The sequence below is a fragment of the Trachypithecus francoisi genome, unplaced genomic scaffold (genome assembly GCF_009764315.1).
Source record: "Trachypithecus francoisi isolate TF-2019V2 unplaced genomic scaffold, Tfra_2.0 Lachesis_group4, whole genome shotgun sequence".
NCBI lineage: Eukaryota > Metazoa > Chordata > Mammalia > Primates > Cercopithecidae > Trachypithecus > Trachypithecus francoisi.
Window position 1 is genome coordinate 105245410 of NW_022681469.1, and position 20087 is coordinate 105265496.

The following is a 20087-nucleotide window of genomic DNA, read 5'->3' on the forward strand; positions in this document are numbered from 1 at the left end:
GCTTAAAAACACATTTCTACCATTTCTTGACTTCTGAAACCAATCCTGAACATAAATTCTTTTTGTTGGCTAGGGAGATCTTGTGCGAAAACTGAAAGAAGATAAAGCACCCCAAGTAGATGTAGACAAAGCAGTGGCTGAGCTCAAAGCCCGCAAGAGGGTTCTGGAAGCAAAGGTGAGTCCTGGGATGCTAAAATAGGAACGTAAGTAGGTATGGGATTGTTCATCTTTAATTTCTTTGGATGGGAGAGACCTAGAAAAGTTTCTGAACAAGTATCATTTGGTTTATCTGTTTATCCATAATGCCTTCATCTCCTTTCCCTCTACCTGGTAGGCTCCTCATCCTTTCAAAATGTCAACTTTTTAATAACGCCTTCCTGACCCTGCAAATTCTGGACTCAGTACGCTACATGAATTTCCATGGAAAGGATTGTGCTCTTCTTTACGACTTCTCTTATGTCTGGAAATAATGATTTTTGTTTGTTTGTTTTAAGGAAAAAGTCTGTTTATTTGATACCTGCTCCCAGACCTTTCAAACAATAGATCTCCCATAGATCTCCCATCGCCAAACTTAAGTTGTTTGGGGTTTTAAATTAATCATTTTGCTATAGCAATCCACTAACAATTCAAATATTGCTTATATTGCTTATCAGTATCTACATCGAAGTAAACTTAGTCTTTTTTTTTTTTTGAGATGGAGTCTCGCTCTGTTGCCCAGGCTGGAGTGCAGTGGTGCGATCTCAGCTCACTGCAACCTCTGCCTCCCAGGTTCAAGTGGTTCTCCTGCCTCAGCCTCCCAAATAGCTGGGATTACAGGTGCCCGCCACCACGCTCGGCTAATTTTTGTATTTTAGTAGAGATGGTGTTTTGCCATGTTGGCCGGGCTAGACTTGAACTCCTGACATCAGGTGATCCACCACTTCGGCCTCCCAAAGTACTGGAATTACAGGCATGAGCCACCGCACCTGGCCAAGCTTAGTCTTGTAATCTTGGAAATGATCATATATTTTCCTAAATGATGAAGTAAAGGTATCTTTTATATTACTCAAAGGGAAAAAAAGACCTGTGGCTTCTATTGTTTTTAACCTATCAAAATCTTGTCTGTTTGATAAATTTTATATTTAATTCTGGTGAGGAATAAACTAAATTCAGATACGTAAGTTTAGATTCCCACCCACCCCTCCAATCGCTCACTTTTTATTTAATCTCTAACAGGAGCTGGCGTTACAGCCCAAAGATGATATTGTAGACCGAGCAAAAATGGAAGATACCCTGAAGAGGAGGTTTTTCTATGATCAAGCTTTTGCTATTTATGGAGGTAAGGGATTAACAACAAAAAGAACTGTTGTGTTGTTAGTGGCTCTAATATTATACTTAAATCGAAAACATGGCTTGCCTGTTGGTATCCGCTTGTATCAGGCTACGAAGCAGAGGATAGATATTTTGCTTTTGTTTGCTTGGAGTCACCATTTGGTGTAATACCTGTTATTTTTCTCCACTGTATTTATTCTTGGAGAGCACTATTTTCTATTGGGATGTAGGGAACTGTTGGAGGCCCATGTATACATTTGATGTGTCTGTGTACTCATGTACTCTTTTGGGCCATTGTAGTACTGGCTAACTATACTGTGCCTCTTCACACAGGGACGGTGATAAAACAGTCCTTAGTTTATTCTTTATGGTCATCTGCCAGGAGAAAGCATTCTTCCCAGGGATGTAGATAAATCACTCTGAATGCCATATGAAGGTATATAGGCAAATACAATTCACTGATGAAATGTAAAACTGTATTTTTCATAGTCAGTAGATTATTACGACGTTAGACATATAGTACTTTGCCACTGAAAGTTGACTTGAGTTTGGCTAAGCAGATCTGTAAATGTTTACCCTTTTGAGGTTAAATAGTGCCTCAAATACCCAGGAATAAAGTAGAGAATTGGATGCTAAAATTATAGATCATTGTTGTTGTGAGAAATTATTTTCTAATTTTTATGGCAGAAAACTAGAATCTTTTTTCATTCTGTTTCTTGTACAAGGGGGAACTTTTGTTGTAGATTTTGGGCTAGTCCTGCTTGAAATTAGGGAATAAATAGGATATTAGTAAATGGTGTAAGAGCTTTTTTATTTTACTTCCATCAGCTAGCTGAAAGTAAGGCTCTTCAGTATTGAGGAATTTCCATTGTTGACTTGAATACACTTTTAGGGAGTATGTGAAGTCTTGTAGGTATCAGTTTCTCATGTCTCCTTGCCTTCATTTGTTCAGAGTAACAAGGTAAAGTACATGTTTTCCTCTCATATTCTATAGGTGTTAGTGGTCTGTATGACTTTGGGCCAGTTGGCTGTGCTTTGAAGAACAATATTATTCAGACCTGGAGGCAGCACTTTATCCAAGAGGAACAGATCCTGGAGATCGATTGCACCATGCTCACCCCTGAGCCAGTTTTAAAGTGAGATCCTACTTTGGAGTGGGGGGAATCCTACTTTAAATAAAACAACTTATTAAATTATTTAATATACTTAGCTAAATAACTTCCTGATTATAAAGAACTACTCATGTTCATGTAGAAAATCTGGAAAATATGGAAAAACAAAGAAACATATACCTTCTGCTCACAGATAGCAATGTTAAGATGATTGTGTTTGTCCTTCCAATCTGTTTTTTCTGTATGTCCCTATGTATTTCAGTGTTAGCAGTACACTGCTTATTTTCATGTAATATAGATTAATATATACTCATGTCATTAACTTCATCTAAAACATTTTTAATGACAACATAGTATTGTTTTATGGAAGTGCCATAATATGTTACTTTGTGCCATATTGAAAGCATTAAGGTGTTTCTCATTTTTGACTGCACTGAATATCTTGATAGATGGATTTTTGGGTGTATCCTTGATTATTTCCTTAATACAAGTTTTTAGAAGTTCTGAGCAAAGGTATATTTGTAGAGATTTTCAATTAAATACTATTTGTATTGAAGTTTCAATGCAGAAATGTAGATTATTCCTACCAACATTATTGAAAGTAGGGCAGAATTTTTTTTTTTTTGAGACGGAGTCTCGCTCTGTCGCCCAGGCTGGAGTGCAGTGGCTTGATCTCGGCTCACTGCAAGCTCCACCTGCCGGGTTCACGCCATTCTCCTGCCTCAGCCTCCCAGGTACCTGGGACTACAGGCATCCACCACCATGTCTGGCCAATTTTTTTTGTATTTTTAGTAGAGACAGGGTTTTACTGTGTTAGCCAGGGTGGTCTCGATCTCCTGACCTAGTGATCCGCCCACCTCGGCCTCCCAAAGTAGGGCAGAATTTCAGAATGTGAAACTGAAAGAGGAATTCTTGCCATTTTGTAACTTGTCGTTATTCATTTAAGGTTGCCTGGTGGAGAGCTAATTTTTACTATTGGCATCCGTTAGGTTCTCTTAATAATTTCAGCCAGTTAAGATGAGGAATTCTGGATGGTGGCTCTATAAGATCAAGGCTACCTATCCTTTTAGCTACTTGTTCCACCAATAGGAACTTTGTAGAGATACTACCAATGTCAGTACAGGTTTTAGTGGCAGAAACTACTTTCTTAAGGTTCAATGTCTATACCAAGCTGCCATGAATTCTTAACTAGTCAAATTCCCAATGATTTTGACCTTTGTTTAGATCACTAATAATAATGGCATAGGCATGGATTAATTGATCCTGAAGAATAGTACAGACTTTATGACAACTTGTAGAAAAGAATTGTCTTTTTATTGTGTGGTTAATGTGTTTTTTCTTATGGGAAGGAAGAATGTGGGAGAGGGTGAAAAATAGATTTGAGGAAGAATTTTGTCTGGCATACTGTCTGTCATGGATACATCATTACTATAGATGTGGGAGCTTCCATCTTTGAGATACACAGATATAAACACTGATGGGGAATTATCTTATAAGGTAATATCTATGTGTAATTTGTATGAGAATGACAAATTGAGTTGGCGTTTGTTAATTTAGGACCTCTGGCCATGTAGACAAATTTGCTGACTTCATGGTGAAAGATGTAAAAAATGGAGAATGTTTTCGTGCTGACCATCTATTAAAAGGTGAGGTTCTTCATCTCCTTCAGGTAGGAGTGATCAAAATAAAAGGTTTAAACTTTCTCTCAGATGTTCTCCATTAAATGTTTTATTGAGGCATAACATTCAAACAGTAAAGTGCACAGATGTTAAGTATATAAATCAAGTCCCTTGTTTTTTAAAAAAGTTATGTGTAGATTAATTAGTTATATACAGATAATTTTTCTAATTAGCAAATGAATCAAGACAATACCATGACTACTGCTGTAAAATCAACCATGGGATTCATGTAAATTAAGAACTTTATCCATGGATTTACTTTTTAATTGTCCAGCATTGAAACTGAAAAGTGCATTGTCCTTTTTCCCATTGATGATCATATGTCAACACTGTTCTTACAGCTCATTTACAGAAATTGATGTCTGATAAGAAGTGTTCTGTCGAAAAGAAATCAGAGATGGAAAGTGTTTTGGCCCAGGTGAGTACTCTAGAGATGTTATCAGAGTAACCTAGGTGGTCGCTGTCCTTCTTCCAGTGTTTAATGATTGTTGCATTTCCCATTATGCTGACCCTGGCCACATTGTAAAGAAGCAGAGGTTAATTCTGTCCTTTATACCATCTCTTTTTGCAGTTTTATTTTCTTCTCTCTTTTGTGACTAACCCTTTATTTCAGCCAAAACTAACAAGTCAGTGTAAATAGGCATTAAATTTGTCTGTCCTTGGAAACTGCTTTTCTGGATTTAATAGCTAACACCACAGGAGTGACTGATGATGGGTAGTGTTCAGCACTGGTGTGGAGATTTCGGGGCAGATAACTTGATGAGCACTTTCTCACTAGCTATTTGATCTGCCTCTGCTTGGACCCTGATTTTGTGCTATTATTCTTAGAACCTCATCAGCAGGTCCCTACCTTTCTGTCCTTGCTTTTCCCAGTTTGCCTGTAGTTCTAAAGTTATATAATTTGTATATTTAAGCTGACAAATTTTAGATAAGACAAAAAATAGACCACAGAGATTATTCTGACCTTTTGCCAATTGCAGGAATACTTTCTATATTAGAAATAGTTCTTATCCTTTTTTTGAGTCACAGACCACCCTAAGAATATGATCAAAACTGCACGCCTCCCTGGGAAGATGCATGTGCTCAGGTATATATGTTGCTGGTGTCTCACCTCATCTATCAGCTGTTCCATTTAGGCAAAGTACATTTCTCCAACACCATGTTTACTCAGGAGATCTACTGAGGCTCACTTCTTAAATTTTATTTACTTCCTTGGGTGAAAAACAAACAAAAAACCAGTGCAGTGATTAAACCTATTTTCTTTACACCGATCTGTGTCTCTCTCTGTGTTTGAATATAGAACTCCCTAATTTGTTGTTTTTTTCTCATGGGAATTACTGGATACTTTTCCACTGTTGTCCTAATTTTTTTTTTAGCATGCTTATTTTTCTCTGTGATAGTTAACTTTCCAACATAGCTAAAATAATTTCTCCTTCATTTACATTGAAAACTCTCTTAATTTGGCTGTTGAATCATCTGCTGATTTATTTTGATCCTTGTGGAGTATAATTTTATCCCTTGCTTGAAGCTCATTGTTTTAGTACAGTTACTCATGGTTTAGAAAATTATTTCTTATATTTTGATGCTGTTGAAGCCACACGTTCATCTCATTTTCTTTTCCAAAGGCATACCCTTTATTAGAAAAAATGGAAAGTGCCTCTAAGTATCCCTAAAATTTTCCATTCAGACTTTTAGATTTACTGAGGTTTTGTATATATATGTTTTCAACCTTAACAGTATCATTCATTTCCAAGTACGTTGTCAGAGTTGGGAAGTAACTAGTTGATTGACAAGTCAATTTATTGTTTGAGCATTGGCCTTCTCTTTTATTTTAGATCTGTGTTCTAGGGGAGCAATTTGTTTTTTGATTTGCCATATCAGATACATGTACAGCTGTCAATATAATCTTCAATGAAAAGTTAGGGACCCATGGGAAATGGTGTAGCACTCAGAAATGGCCCTGGTGGATTCACTGGCTGAAAGCCCATCTGTTGCTTAAGCACAGAATAGCGTTTTCTGCGCCTTAGTGTCTGACTCCTTTTCAGCTTCATGAAGCACGATTGTTTCTTTAAAGGTCCTGATTTACCTTCTGTGGTAGGAAGACCTCTACTCCTATTATGTGGATTTAACAGCTCAGAACGAATTCTTTTGTTTCTCGTCTCTGTTTTTGCTGGCACATCTCTGGATGTTCCAGTTTTAAAAATCATTTTTAACTTGTTTATGAAAAATTCAAAACATACGAAATTTTATATGTTAAATAAAAACATAATAAACAATTATGTACCTATCCCCATGCTTCACTGTTAAATTTTTTTGTATCTGTTCCCCTCTCACTTTACTGACTTCTTTCCCCTAAATTTTTGTGTGTAGTAGGGTGGGGACAGAGTCCTACTCTGTAGCACAGGCTGGAGTGCAGGGACATGAACGTGGCTCACTGCAGCCACGACCTCCTGAGCTCAAGCGATCCTCCTGTCTGGACCTCCCAAAGTGCTAGGATTACAGATGTGAGCCATGGTGCCCAGCCTGAATTTTTTTGAAGCAGATCTCAAACATTATTTTATTATACCTGTAAATTTTTCATTATCTATCTCTAAAAGAGAAAAATCCTTTAAAAATAAAGGCTTTTTAAATGATTTAAAAAATCCTTTTCAATCCTCTTACCTTGGGAAATGTTAATAATTTAATATCAAATATTTAATCAGTGTTCATGTTTTCTAGGCTGTCTTAAATATTTCCAGTTTTTAAAATTTGAATTGGGATCCAGATAAAGTCTGTACTTTGTGATTGGTTGATATGTTTCTTAAATCTCTTCCAATCTATATGGCCTTCCTTCATTCCCTTTTTTCCCAGCATTTTCATTAAAATTTTTTTCAAGAAGCTGAGTCATTTGTTCCTTATTGTTTTCTACTGGAATTTGGTCTGGATTTGGCTAATTATGTTATTGTAGTGAGGTTACACATGTTCATCTTTTTCTGTATTAGATTTAGAGGCTTGACCAGGTATTTTTGGCAAGACATTTGGTTAAGTGGTGTTATGGCCTCCTGTCCGGAGGTACATAGTACCTGGTCAGCTCTTCTGTGGGCTGTGGCCATTGATGTCCATTGTTTAGATGCATTAACTGATGAGGGGGTTTCAAAATGGTGGTTTTTGTCATTCTGTTTTTTTTTTTTTTTTTTTTAGCTAGACTATTTCTGTATGGAAAAACTTTTTCTATCAACTATTTGATTTCTCCGAGACACCCTTTATAAAGAAAAGTGAGAAAAAGTGCTTAATCCATTCTCCCACCCATTGTCTTTTTTAACCTGTTTTCCATTAGTTGGTTCCCTAACATCCTTCAGAAATTCACGAGTTCCTGCCTGCCTTTTCCTTTTTTCCTCCTACTGTTGTGAACTTTAGATTCAAATATTTGATATTCAGTCAGTTGCATTTTTCTTATTGATGGTTAAATTGTCCAGTCTTTGGTGACTAGGAGTTCTCTGCTGAGTCCTTTTGACACAGCCCTAGTAGTCTCTGAAAACTTCCTTTAATATGACAAGATATTGCCATCTCATCTTGTACATTTCCTGTCCCGGACTTGGAATCAGACATTTCTCCAAGGAGCCCTCGTACTTACTAGTGGGGTTGGTATTGATCACTAATTATAGACCTTGTCAGTGATCTGAGCTACGAAATTGGTATTTTTTAAGAGATAAAATTTTTGTGAGTTAATGTAGATACTTAATAGTTTACTTAAAGTTAGGTTTATGGGGTTTTTACTGTGTTAATCTTAAATCTCTCCTTCATGTAAACCTCACCAAAAATCCCACTTCTCAGCAACAAAACATAACTACTGACATGCCTTATCTCCCACTGTATACGTTAACAGTCTCAGAATGACAGTACCCACACCACTATCGGCAATATGAATGTTAAAAACAGTTAAAAATATTTTTATTCTTTTCTTTAGGGATATGCCAGCAGTGTGTAGTCTTACAGTCTGATAACTGTATTTAAAGTCACTTGGAGTCATTCTGTCTGTGTGGCGATGTCATCAGCTAGATGTGCAGTTAGTCCATGTATTTCATTTTATTTTCAGTATTCAGGGTTTCATTTTTAAAAAGTTGTATTATAATCATATAGCACAATAGCAAAGACTTGGAACCAATCCAAATGTCCATCAGTGATAGACTGGATTAAGAAAATGTGGCACATATATACCATGGAATACTATGCAGCCATAAAAAGGATGAATTCACGTCCTTTGCAGAGATATGGATGAAGCTGGAAGCCATCATTCTCAGCAAACTATCACAAGGACAGAAAACCAAACACTCCATGTTCTCATGCATAGGTGGGAATTGAACAATGAGCACACTTGAACACAGGGTGGGGACATCACACACCTGTCGGGGGGTGGGGTGGTGGGGGAGGGATAGCATTAGGAGAAATACCTAATGTAAATGACGAGTTGATGGGTGCAGCAAACCAACATGGCGCATGTATACCTACGTATCAAACCTGCACGTTGTGCACATGTACTCTAGAACTTAAAGTATAATTTAAAAAAATTAAAATTTGTTTTATAATCATATAAAGCATTTTCTATACCTCTACAGGCAAATCTAAAAAACAAGGTATATTTAAGTAGTCTACTATCTCTCTTCCCTTCACCTTCCGTCCTTCCACTTCCCTGCTTCCTAAGGAGTTTTTAACTTGAAACAGCTGCCTTTTAAAAAAAAATAGAATATAAACAAAGACATAGATACTTGTATGCCCCCCTTTCTAGATAAATGGTTGCATTCCATACACACTTTTCTCCACTGTGGTTTTCTTCACATAACAAAATATTTCAGAGATTGGTCCCTCATAGTATATAGAGATTGCCTCCTTCCATTTTATAGCTACATAATTCTGCATTGTGTGGATATGTTTTATAACCAGTTGTCCACTGCTGGACATTTGGGTTATTTCCCATCTTTAACATTACAGATAGTGCTACATTGAATAATCTTGTGCTTATATCTTTCCATGTTTTTGCTATTGTGTCTTTGGGATAGATACCTGGAAATGGGATTGCTGGGTCAAAGGATACATACAAATGTAATTTTGTCAGATATTGCCAGATTCCCTTTCCCAGGGGTTTTGATTTCTATCTGTATTGGCGGAATCTTTTTCCTCCTGATTTCTTTTTACATTATGCCTTTTATTGGAAAGCACTATATATTCTTGAATTACCTGGGAAATAGCTGTTCCTCAGGCTGTTTGACTTTCTGCTCCAGTAGGACCAGCTTATATTTACGGTACCCGTGTCTTGAAGGTCACTGGAACAGTTTCCTCATTGATCCAGCCTCTTGGGTAATTGTATAACGTTATTTTGTGGATTCCCCGTAGAAATTCTGTAGAAATAGAGTCTAGAAGGCTTAGTGTTTTAAATCGCGCATTCAAACCTGGAACATGCGGTTAGTGTGAGTGAGTTGCCTTTTTATGGAGTAGAAATACCATTGGATTTATGAGGGGAGCAAACATAATTGCTCTTTATCGAGTAGGTATTATGTACCAGGTCCTGCCTGTGCTAAGTACTTTACATGTTTTGTTTAATCTTCATAAATAGTCTTACATAGTGAAGTAGATGCTGTTCTCCCCTCTTCTTAGAGAGGTTATGTAAGACTTAATCTGTAGTCACACAACCTATAAGTGGCATAGAGTTGGGAGATACACCCAGGTCTTTCTGAACTCAAAGCGTCAGTTCTTATGGCCATTAATTGATTTATTGAATTATTTTGTTTCCATTAGGAGACTTTTAAGTTTTAAATATTGCTTACTATTAGATGGTTTATCATAGCCACTTGAAATTCTTGAATTGGAGGTCATATATCATTTTACAGGATTTGGCATTGATGGTCAATGTATACAATATGCAATACACTGGAAAATGCTGAGGTGAATAAGAACAGCTTCTATCTTCTAGGAGCTTAATATCTTAGCTCCTAAGGGAAAGGAAAGTTCAATGCACATTTAATTACTCATTTGAGGAGAGGGTGGTGGCTATTAATAGTATATTTGCTTGACTGGATCTTTAAAATACAGAGAAATGCAGAAATGCACCTTAAATGTGTTCAGAGTAGTAAAATTCAGCTTTGAAAACTTATTTATGTAATTCAGATTCTTGCCAACTAATAACTGTTATAATTGAATAAGAGGTATTTTGCTTTATCTTTCATTTTGAAACAGTGACTATATGAGTTTTAGGTCCCAGAAAGATATTTTGTTTCTCTCTTGATAAATGGAAAGTGTGTAAATTGGTTGTGGGCTTTTTATTTTTATTTTTATTTTTATTTTGAGACGGAGTCTTAGTCGCCCAGGCTGGAGTGCAGTGGCGCGATCTTGGCTCACCGCAAGCTCTGCCTCCTGGGTTCACCCCATTCTCCTGCCTCAGCCTCCCAAGTAGCTGGGACTACAGGCGCCGGCCACCACGTCCAGCTAATTTTTTTTTTTTTTTGTATTTTTAGTAGAGACGGGATTTCACTGTGTTAGCCAGGATGGTCTCGATCTCCTGACCTCGTGATCCGCCCGTCTCGGCCTCCCAAAGTGCTAGGATTACAGCTGTGAGCCACAGCGCCCGGCTGGTTATGGTTTTAATGTGGGTGTCCTGAAGGTTAGGTTAGTTGTGATGTTCCTAAATTTTGTGTGAGTTATATAACAGTAGATTGATTGCTAGGGTTATATGTAATACTTTATATCTTATGCCTTGTTTTCTTTGTCTTTTACACTAATTTCTTTATATGTCCTTTAGCTTGATAACTATGGACAGCAAGAACTTGCGGATCTTTTTGTGAACTATAATGTAAAATCTCCCATTACTGGAAATGACCTATCCCCTCCAGTGTCTTTTAACTTAATGTTCAAGACTTTCATTGGGCCTGGAGGAAACATGCCTGGGTGTGTATCACTTATTGTTTACCTGTTTATGTAATGAAGTTTTTAAAATTGCTTATAATAAAAGGTAAATATCAATGTTATGAAGGAAAAACTTTTAAAAAGTGATATACAGAACTACAGGTGAATATATTATGGAGAAATAATGGCAGAGATGTCTTACTTTAAAAAAATTATTTCTGAATATAATTTCTGTTTTGGTATATATGTATTTTTTTTTGCCATAAAATAGATGTAAAATCTCTGATCACTATGTCTTCTAGTTATAGCTGCATAGGGCAGAAGGGACAGTTGAAGAATGGTTTTGAAAGCCATTGAACTTATTGCTGAAGGATACTTTAGAAACCATTTAGTTTAGCCTGACACTGTCCAATGGAACTTTCTGCAGTGATGGAAATTTTCTGTAATCTGTGTTGTCCAGTGTGATTAGCTACCAGCCACATTTGGCTCTTGAGCACTCGTAATGGGTCAAGTTCTTCTGAGGCACTGAATTTTAAAATTTATTTCATCTTAATTGAAATTTAAATAGACATGTGACTAGTGGCCTACCATATTGGACAGCATAGGTGTAGCCTGTTGATTTGAAAGATGTGGTTTTCACGGATAAAGAACATCTGGTTAGTTTACAGTATGATTCAGAATTGGAATCTTTATCTTCTGATTCCTTGTCCACTGTTTAACAGACTTAGTCAATGTTCCTTTTCATAGCTTTAGATATTTTTCTTATGTTAGGGTAAGAGAGTAAGTTTTTGCTACATGAGCTAGATAGATCGTGTTTCCCAGAGGAAGAACTGAAGAATAAGGAAAATTAATTGTGGCAAAATGTGTCACAGTTAATTATTCTAATGAAACATCAGGTTGATTTGGAATATTTCGTGGAAAGAGGCCAGTGGCAAGCCTTTCATTTTGGCCATATGTACAGAGAGTCATAAAACGAGATATAACCTGTGACCCAGACGTTCCATTTCTGGGAACTGATCTAAGGAAATAATTCAGAAGGAAAGGAAACTATACTCACAAGAAGTATATAAACTGAAAGTAGAAATAACCTATTCAGTAATTTGACAGTGGTTAAACAAATTATAGTAAAGTGGATTAGTTTAGTATAATATTCTGCCACTATTAATGTGAGAAATTTGTACTATTATTTAGAAAATGGAAAAGTATAAAATATAAATAATACATAATTTTATACATAGTAACTGTAAATATGCATGTAAACTTTACTTACATTTGGATTAAATCTGGAAAGGGCCATAAAAATCAAAAGAGTTTGTCTGTTAAGTAAGAAGAGGGTACAGTTTTAGGGTTTTTACCCCTTGGTTTTAAAGTTATTTTAGTAAAATACTTATTTTGAAGTAGGCCATTGGGAGCACTTCCTTAGTGGATGTTTTGCACAGGATATTTCCTAGGAAATTGAGAGGGCAGTGGCTTTAGTAGTGTATTTGCTTGACTATATCTTTAAAATACAGAGAAATGCGGAAGCCTCTGGTTGAAAATATAAAATACTGCAGAGAATAAAATGATTTGAAAAACATTGAAAATTACCTGGCTTGGTGAGGTGATAGTTAGTGATAAGTGAGTGCTGATGTTAAATGTGAGCCCATACTGATTTCTTTTTAGCCCCTCAGTTAAGTTTTAATATGTGGGTTAACAGGGCTAAACATAGGCGTAGGTATTATTTTCCAGAGGATCTAAGATTGTCATCTGCCTTCATGTACATGATGACTTAGAATACATCAGGGGTTTAAGGGGCACTATGGGAGAGGTGGTGTTTTTTTGTTTGTTTGTTTTTTGAGATGGAGTTTCACTCTTGTTGCCCAGGCTGGAGTACAATGGTGTGATCTCAGCTAACTGCAACCTCTGCCTCCCGGGTTCAAGGGATTCTCCTGCCTCAGCCTCCTGAGTAGCTGGGATTACAGGCATGTGCCACCACGCCTGGCTAATTTTGTATTTTTAGTAGAGCTGGGGTTTCTCCCTGTTGGTCAGGCTGATCTTGAACTCCCAACCTCAGATGATCCGCCTACCTCAGCCATCCAAAGTGCTGGGATTACAGGTGTGAGCAACTGCACCCGGCCTGAGGTGGTGTTTTTAAATTATTTTTATTTCTGCTTTTTGAGAAATGAGGTTTTGACTCACTGGTGTAATTAAATGAAATGGCATTGCCAACAGTAGTATTGCCACACAAATTAATACATTTTCTAATATTTGCTATGAAAATGTTTGATACTGAGGAAAATATTTCTAAAACTTCATTTTAGGGCCTGTACAACTTTGTCGTGAAAATGGTATATTTAGGACTTTTAGGATTTGTATCTAGAATTTCAGGATTGTTGGAAAACATAATTTCTTTCTTTGTAACAGACTGATTTACTTAAATTTATAGGTACTTGAGACCAGAAACTGCACAGGGAATTTTCTTGAATTTCAAACGACTTTTGGAATTCAACCAAGGAAAGTTGCCTTTTGCTGCTGCCCAGATTGGAAATTCTTTTAGAAATGAGATCTCCCCTCGATCTGGACTGATCAGAGTCAGGTACTGCTCAGGTTACTCTTACAAATTAGTGAATGACCTTGGCATTGCATTGAAAATGAAAGCTTGCTATATTGAAACAATTCTGCTTCATAATCCTGATTATGAATTTATTTTTGTCTTCTCCAAAAATCATGTTTGACATTTGGAATCCTCTAAATGTAATCTCTAGGATGACAGGCAGTTTTGAGTGACAAAAGTGAACTTGAAGGGAAAGGAAGGAGGATGGAGAATATCTTAAATCTCACCTGCTCCAAAATTACCTTTTTCCTTGTTCATCATATATGTCGAGGGTGGTAGTATCTTGATTGTCTAAACCAAGGCATTCTGGGCAATGGTGATGTGTATGAAAGTGTGGAGTGGGGATAGGGTAAAAGTTATGACGGGAGGATTGTTCTAGGTGTCTAGGGCAGGCAACATTGGTAAAGTTGGGGTGAGGATGTATCAGTAACCAACTAGTGTTCTGGACACAACCTCCGTCCAGGTATTTGGGGGCCTGTATGACAGAAAGGCCAGCAAGCAAGCTTACCCTCATCACTCATGTTCACTCACTTGCCTCTATTCAATTAGTCTACTTTTGTCTGATCTATCCAGGGTTGTATGGGGAGGCATATTGGGGCTGGTGAGTTCCACATTTCTTTAGAAATTTATTATGACTTAGCTGTTTATGACTTAAGCTTTTTGTGATTTCTATACATGTTATTCCTGGTACCATCTCTCAGTGTAATACATTCCATATAAAATATGAGGTGTAGCTAAACACAACTTTCTAAGGCCCCAAAGTGTTTTCCCAGCCCCAGCGCCCACCCATTTCCTATCTTCTCTTCTTACTCACTGTAATTACAGACTTGAGTCATAACATAGCCCAGTCACTGACTCTGAATCAAAGCATCCACAGCACCTGCCTCATCTTGTTAGTTCCCATGATGCTGTCTGGGAGAAGATGCCTACGTTCTGTGCAAACTGTATCTCTAAGGCCCTTCAGGCTTATAGTTTAGGAAGGAGGGACTTACAGAGGAAAGAATGTACACAACTTAGAGAAAGTGGGGGGAAGGACCCCGCTGGGCTTTCATGTAAAAAGAGGAGGTCATCAGAAACTTTAGCCAGGTATGATAGCAATGAAAAATTTGTCAGATTTGAGACTTCGTTTTATTTCCCAGTGTCTGAGTGTTTTTTTGTTTGTTTTTGACTGTTTCAATATCTAGCAAGCATGCCTTCCCAAACTGAGGAAGCTGTGTAAGACTGACCTTGTCTAAAGCCAGTGTTACGAAGAGGGTTTACACAGAGTAGCTATGGGAAGATTATTGAGAAGGACTGAGAAGTAACGCAGTGTCTGGGGCCTGTGCAGTAACAAAGTGGTGGATAGGGAAACCAGCTTGGAACTTGGGAGTGATCTCAGGGGTTAACTGGTGGAAAGGCTCTGGGGTTTCTCAACAGTGTATTCTTTGGTCATTTTCACTTCAAAGTGTTGTGTCTGAATTCTGGCTAGTTTTGTTATGTCCCTTGCAAGTTCCTGACCAGAAGTCCACTAATTTTTTCATGAGTCAGCATCCTCCTGGCTTTTGTTCCATGGTAGGACATGTAGTGTTCTGATTCTTCTTGATGGCAGAGTTCTCTGGTGATTAATCTTTGCATAGCTGTATTTCCTTTTGTTAGTTTAGGGGTATTAGATTGTTCATATGAAGATTTTCTAAAATTTTATTTTATTTTGATTGACTTGTCTGTCTTCCTAGCCTGTATATATTTTAGTTCTCTATAGTTTCAAGTACAGTCTCTGAACTCAGATACAGTTACTCAGAATTCTGATGATTCCTGCCTCCTATCTATGAGCTGAGATTATTGATGAGTAAATTTTGTTTGATTTGTATGATTTCAAGTCACACAGTGTGGTGCTTTGATATGCTTAAACATTGTGAAATGATTACCACAGTCAAGCTAATTAACATAATTATCACCTCACATAGTTACTTTTTTTTTTTTTAGTGGTGAGATCTACTTAAGATCTACTCTTTGAGCAGATTTCAGGTATACGGTGAATCATTAACTATAGACACTGTGCTGAGATTTGTGACGGAACAGGTGGAAAGACTTTGACAGCAGCCTTTTGGAGATTCTAAACAGGGCCCTTAATTTATCCTGTCCCACATTGTAGATATTCAGTCGCTGTCAGCCCAGTTACAAGCTATGTGAGAATAAACACCATGTTTGTTTCTCTCACATTTATATGGGCGCAGAAGATGTTTCTTAGTTGTTGAAAGACAACTAAAACATAGGTGCTGCAGGACCAAATAAGAGACACTATTAAAAAATAAAATTTAAAAATTAAACCTCTTTTGCAGTATATTTCATGTATTTTTAGGATCCATTTAAGCAATTTTACATTACTTGTAAAACATCTGCGATAATCATGGAAGTACACCAGAAAATGTGATTTTTCTTGAAAGAAGAGAGATTGATTTTGACTCATAAAATTAACTTGAAACACTTTCCCCCCAAATAGCTACTAAATTGCATTCAGAGAAATCTCTTTGGGAAACCATTACAGTGTGCACTTCATCGTTAGGTAATTAGCTTGATGTTAGCTTGTTCAATTCATGCCTTATGTCCTTTGCCTTGAATAACACTTTATTTAAGAAACTCTTACTCCAAAGAAACCAGCTGTATGATGCCATTATCAGTCATTTACTTTTTTGTAGCAGTAAAAAAGAAGAAATCAAACTGCTGTGAAAACTAAAGAACCATTTCATTTCGCTTTTTAATTTCCCATTCTTTGAATGGGATGAAGAACTTCATTTAGTGTATACTTATAAAGACTTGCTAATGCATTAAGGAAAACCATTTTATCTGGATGTCACTATTCAATGTCTTATTTCTTATTTTGCATGTGATATTTGCGTATGTTTTCCTAATTTAAAAAACTATTAATCTGCCTTTAACAAGTTATTTTCAGTTAAAAGTAATAATCTTTTTGAACGTAGCTGGAGGGAAGGAATTAGTACTTCAGAGAAGTTAGATCATGTTTATTTTAAATAGTGAGTAATAAAATTTTCATTAATGTGTTTAAAAATAACAACCTTCACATGTACCCCATACATTTGTAGAAATATAATACATCAAAAAAATAAAAATAACAACTACCTAGACAAATTTAATTCAAAATTTTTTTGGCCATTCCCTTAGGAAACCAACTTTGTGTTTAGTGAAAAAGATGACTGTAGTATGGAGCCTTTATCACTAGAATGCAGTTGAAAATAGGGGCCTTATTTACTGTTTGTTTTATTTTTTTTTTTGTAGTTAAATATGCAGATTTATTACTTATGTTTTTGCTTTCAGAGAATTCACAATGGCAGAAATTGAGCACTTTGTCGATCCCAGTGAGAAAGACCACCCCAAGTTCCAAAATGTGGCAGACCTTCACCTTTATTTGTATTCAGCAAAAGCCCAGGTCAGCGGACAGTCCGCTCGGAAAATGCGCCTGGGAGATGCTGTTGAACAGGTAGGATTCTGGAGGTAACTTAACTTAGATTGTGCCTCTTCAGGGTTTGCAGTAATTAGCAAATTCTATGTGTTCTGGGTGACAAAGTATTTTATTTTGGCGGTCATTTGCTTTTTATACAGAACTTGGTTTTGTACAGAATTTATTATACAGTATTATTATAGTAAGAGAAAAATCACCTGAACATCTCAATTTGTGGGCCTTGGGGCTAGCATGAAAAAAAAAAATGTTTAGCAGAGCACTTGGAAAATAGATCTTGGTTTGCATTGTGCCTCACCAATCTGACTCTCAACAGTATGTACTTCTTTGGGGGAGACAGAATTGGACCCACAGAGAGCAAGCCCTCTGGGTTTCAGACTCTTCTGTATTCATAGCAGTGGAATAAGGCCTTGCATATAAGCACTTTGTAAATATTTGCCTGGAGAAGTGAGTGCATGAAAACTTGCCAACAGTAGCTGCTGTCCACCAGTGGAATGTGTTGCCTCGCGGAGCAGTGAGCTTCCTGGCCCTGAAAATATTCCTGGCAAGATTGGTCGATAGCTTGTCAGCCACTTTGCAGAGAAGACCTCTGCAGTGTATGGAGATGGGGCTAGATGTTTTCTAAGGTCCTTCCAAACACTAAAATGATTATGTGTACTCTATGGGGTTCACAAATTTCAGTGGGTAAGGATACATTAAAATCCCCTCAACATGTCTCGTTACTTTGGTTAATTCAGAAGGGAATGTCTTTGCCATTCTTTAGTGTCATTATGAATATTGTTTTTAGTACTGTAGATTGAGAAGGTATGAGGTACTGGGCTGAATTTTTGCTGACCCACTAAGTATGTTGAACAGATTTTGAATAACTCCATTATCATCATCTTGACATTAACCCATTAAAAAATAACCAAGATCTCATTCTGAGTATTTGAAATTGTTTTGAAAGCAAGATATAATAGTTTGCATTGGGTTTCAAGTATTTTTCAGTAGGAGTCAATGGAAAATGGTATCTTGGCTTTCAAATTAATGTGTGTTTTCTTCCTCCATGCTTGCTTTCTTACTGGTTGATTTAGGGTGTGATTAATAACACAGTATTAGGCTATTTCATTGGCCGCATCTACCTCTACCTCACGAAGGTTGGAATATCTCCAGATAAACTCCGCTTCCGGCAGCACATGGAGAATGAGATGGCCCATTATGCCTGTGACTGTTGGGATGCAGAATCCAAAACATCCTATGTAAGTGGGGTGCTGTTTACCATGTGGTTTTCACATTGTTAACTTAGGAGCCCAGGTATCAAAATGGATTTTTGTGCACTTTATGTCACAGAGGAACAAAGGGAAAAGAAAAGAGATCTTTTCCTGAGCAAAATGGAAAAAGCAGTTACCTCCTGCCTTTTTATGTGTCCTAAAGAGCCCGTTGTAGTCTTAGACAGCTGAGAGAAAGAGTTAGTTGATGATGGGACAGTGCTGATGTGTACACTAGCTGTACAGTGTATTGGCAGTGTTACCGGCAATATCCTGTAGTGGATCTAAGACACATTGGCCTCTCCTTCCTGGCAAGAATCCCAGCAAACATTGGAAATGGTGGAGAGGTTGAGTAAAGAAAGTCATAGTGCTCTTAGCTCAATGAGCTATGTGGTAGCTTTGGGGAATATACTAGTTGATTCTGATCTCTTGCTTAAGTATTACCTTTCTCAAATGTTATGTATTTAACTCAAAATTCACAGACGATCTCGAGGTACTCTCCTGCCCCTGTGTGCTGTCACCCCTCCAGCCTCCACCACCAAGCATGAACATCAGTACTGGAGCTGAGGGATGAAAGGCATTTGCGTATAGGAGATGCTGTCTATACTGGTGGCAGGAGGAAATGTGGCATCCAAAACAAGGCTGAGAGTCTTTTGGCATTTCCCTTCTTGGGTGTTAGAGAGGCTTCCTCACCTGCATAGAAAGAGACTTTATTCTAGTCCAGGGTCATTTGTTCCACTGTACCCTTGGTTCAGTTTTCACTCTTTATTTATTTATTTATTTATTTATTTATTTATTTTTTTGAGACAGAGTCTCGCTCTGTTGCCCAGGCTGGAGTACAGTGGCCGGATCTCAGCTCACTGCAAGCTCCGCCTCCCGGGCCTACACCATTCTCCTGCCTCAGCCTCCCGAGTAGCTGGGACTACAGGCGCAGTTTTTACTTTTTAAAATGGCTTTCTTTTTATGGATTTTTGAAAATTAAAAATCAAAATCAGTCATATTTTAAAAAGTAATGGCTACTTTTTTTAAAACAAAAAGGAAAAAATAATTCTGAAGAATATTATGTAGAAAATGAAACTTCCAGTTATGTGCCTCTCCCCAGGTGTTTTATGTCTCTTCTTTGTATTGAGCAGACATTTTCTATAAAGGACTAGATGGTAAATATTTTTAGCTTTATGAGTCTTTGTCACGTAACTTTGTTGTTTTTTTACAGCTTTTAAAACATGTCCAAATTGGCTGGGTGTGGTGACTCATGCTCGTAATCCCAGGACTTTGGGAGGCCGAGGTGGGAGGATTGCTTGAGCTCAGAAATTTGAGACCAGCCTGGGCAACATAGCAAGACCCTGTCTCTACAAAAAGTACAAAAATTAGCCAGGTGTGATAGCACGCCCCTGTAGTTTCAGCTACTTGGGAGGCTGAGGTGGGAAGATCACATGAACCCGGGAGGTTGAGGCTGTAGTGAGCCGTGATTGCACCACTGAACTCAAGCCTGGGCGACAGAGTGAGGCCCTGTCTCAAACAAACAAAAAAAGATCATGCTTAGCTCCATGGTCTTGGGTATGTCTGCCTTCTCTAGATGATTTTTCTATGTGTTGTAACACACACATGCATAAATGCATAATCTGCATACGTTTATAAATGGCTATTAATGATGTTGTTTTTAATATATTCTTTTTCCCTTGTGGAATTAGGAAAGAATTACTGTAATCTGTTAGGATTTTCTTAGCAAGCTTACTTGACATATGTCAAAATGATAATAGTAATTATTCTTAGGATTATGGGTGATCACTAATTTCTTTACACTTTTTAGATTTT

The 20087-nt window shown here is 37.3% G+C and overlaps 1 protein-coding gene across 2 annotated transcripts in view; it reads left to right on the forward strand.

The window, feature by feature from the left end:
- The window catches only part of GARS1 (glycyl-tRNA synthetase 1), a 39428-nt gene that overhangs the window by 4024 nt on the left and 15317 nt on the right, over positions 1-20087 (forward strand). For both annotated transcript variants that reach the window (XM_033194893.1, XM_033194894.1), the window contains 9 exons: positions 74-175; positions 1216-1318; positions 2306-2447; positions 3981-4069; positions 4444-4520; positions 10875-11020; positions 13404-13553; positions 16884-17046; positions 18099-18263. In XM_033194893.1, coding sequence (XP_033050784.1) covers positions 74-175; positions 1216-1318; positions 2306-2447; positions 3981-4069; positions 4444-4520; positions 10875-11020; positions 13404-13553; positions 16884-17046; positions 18099-18263 — 1137 coding nt within the window. The remainder of the gene's footprint in view (positions 1-73; positions 176-1215; positions 1319-2305; positions 2448-3980; positions 4070-4443; positions 4521-10874; positions 11021-13403; positions 13554-16883; positions 17047-18098; positions 18264-20087) is intronic.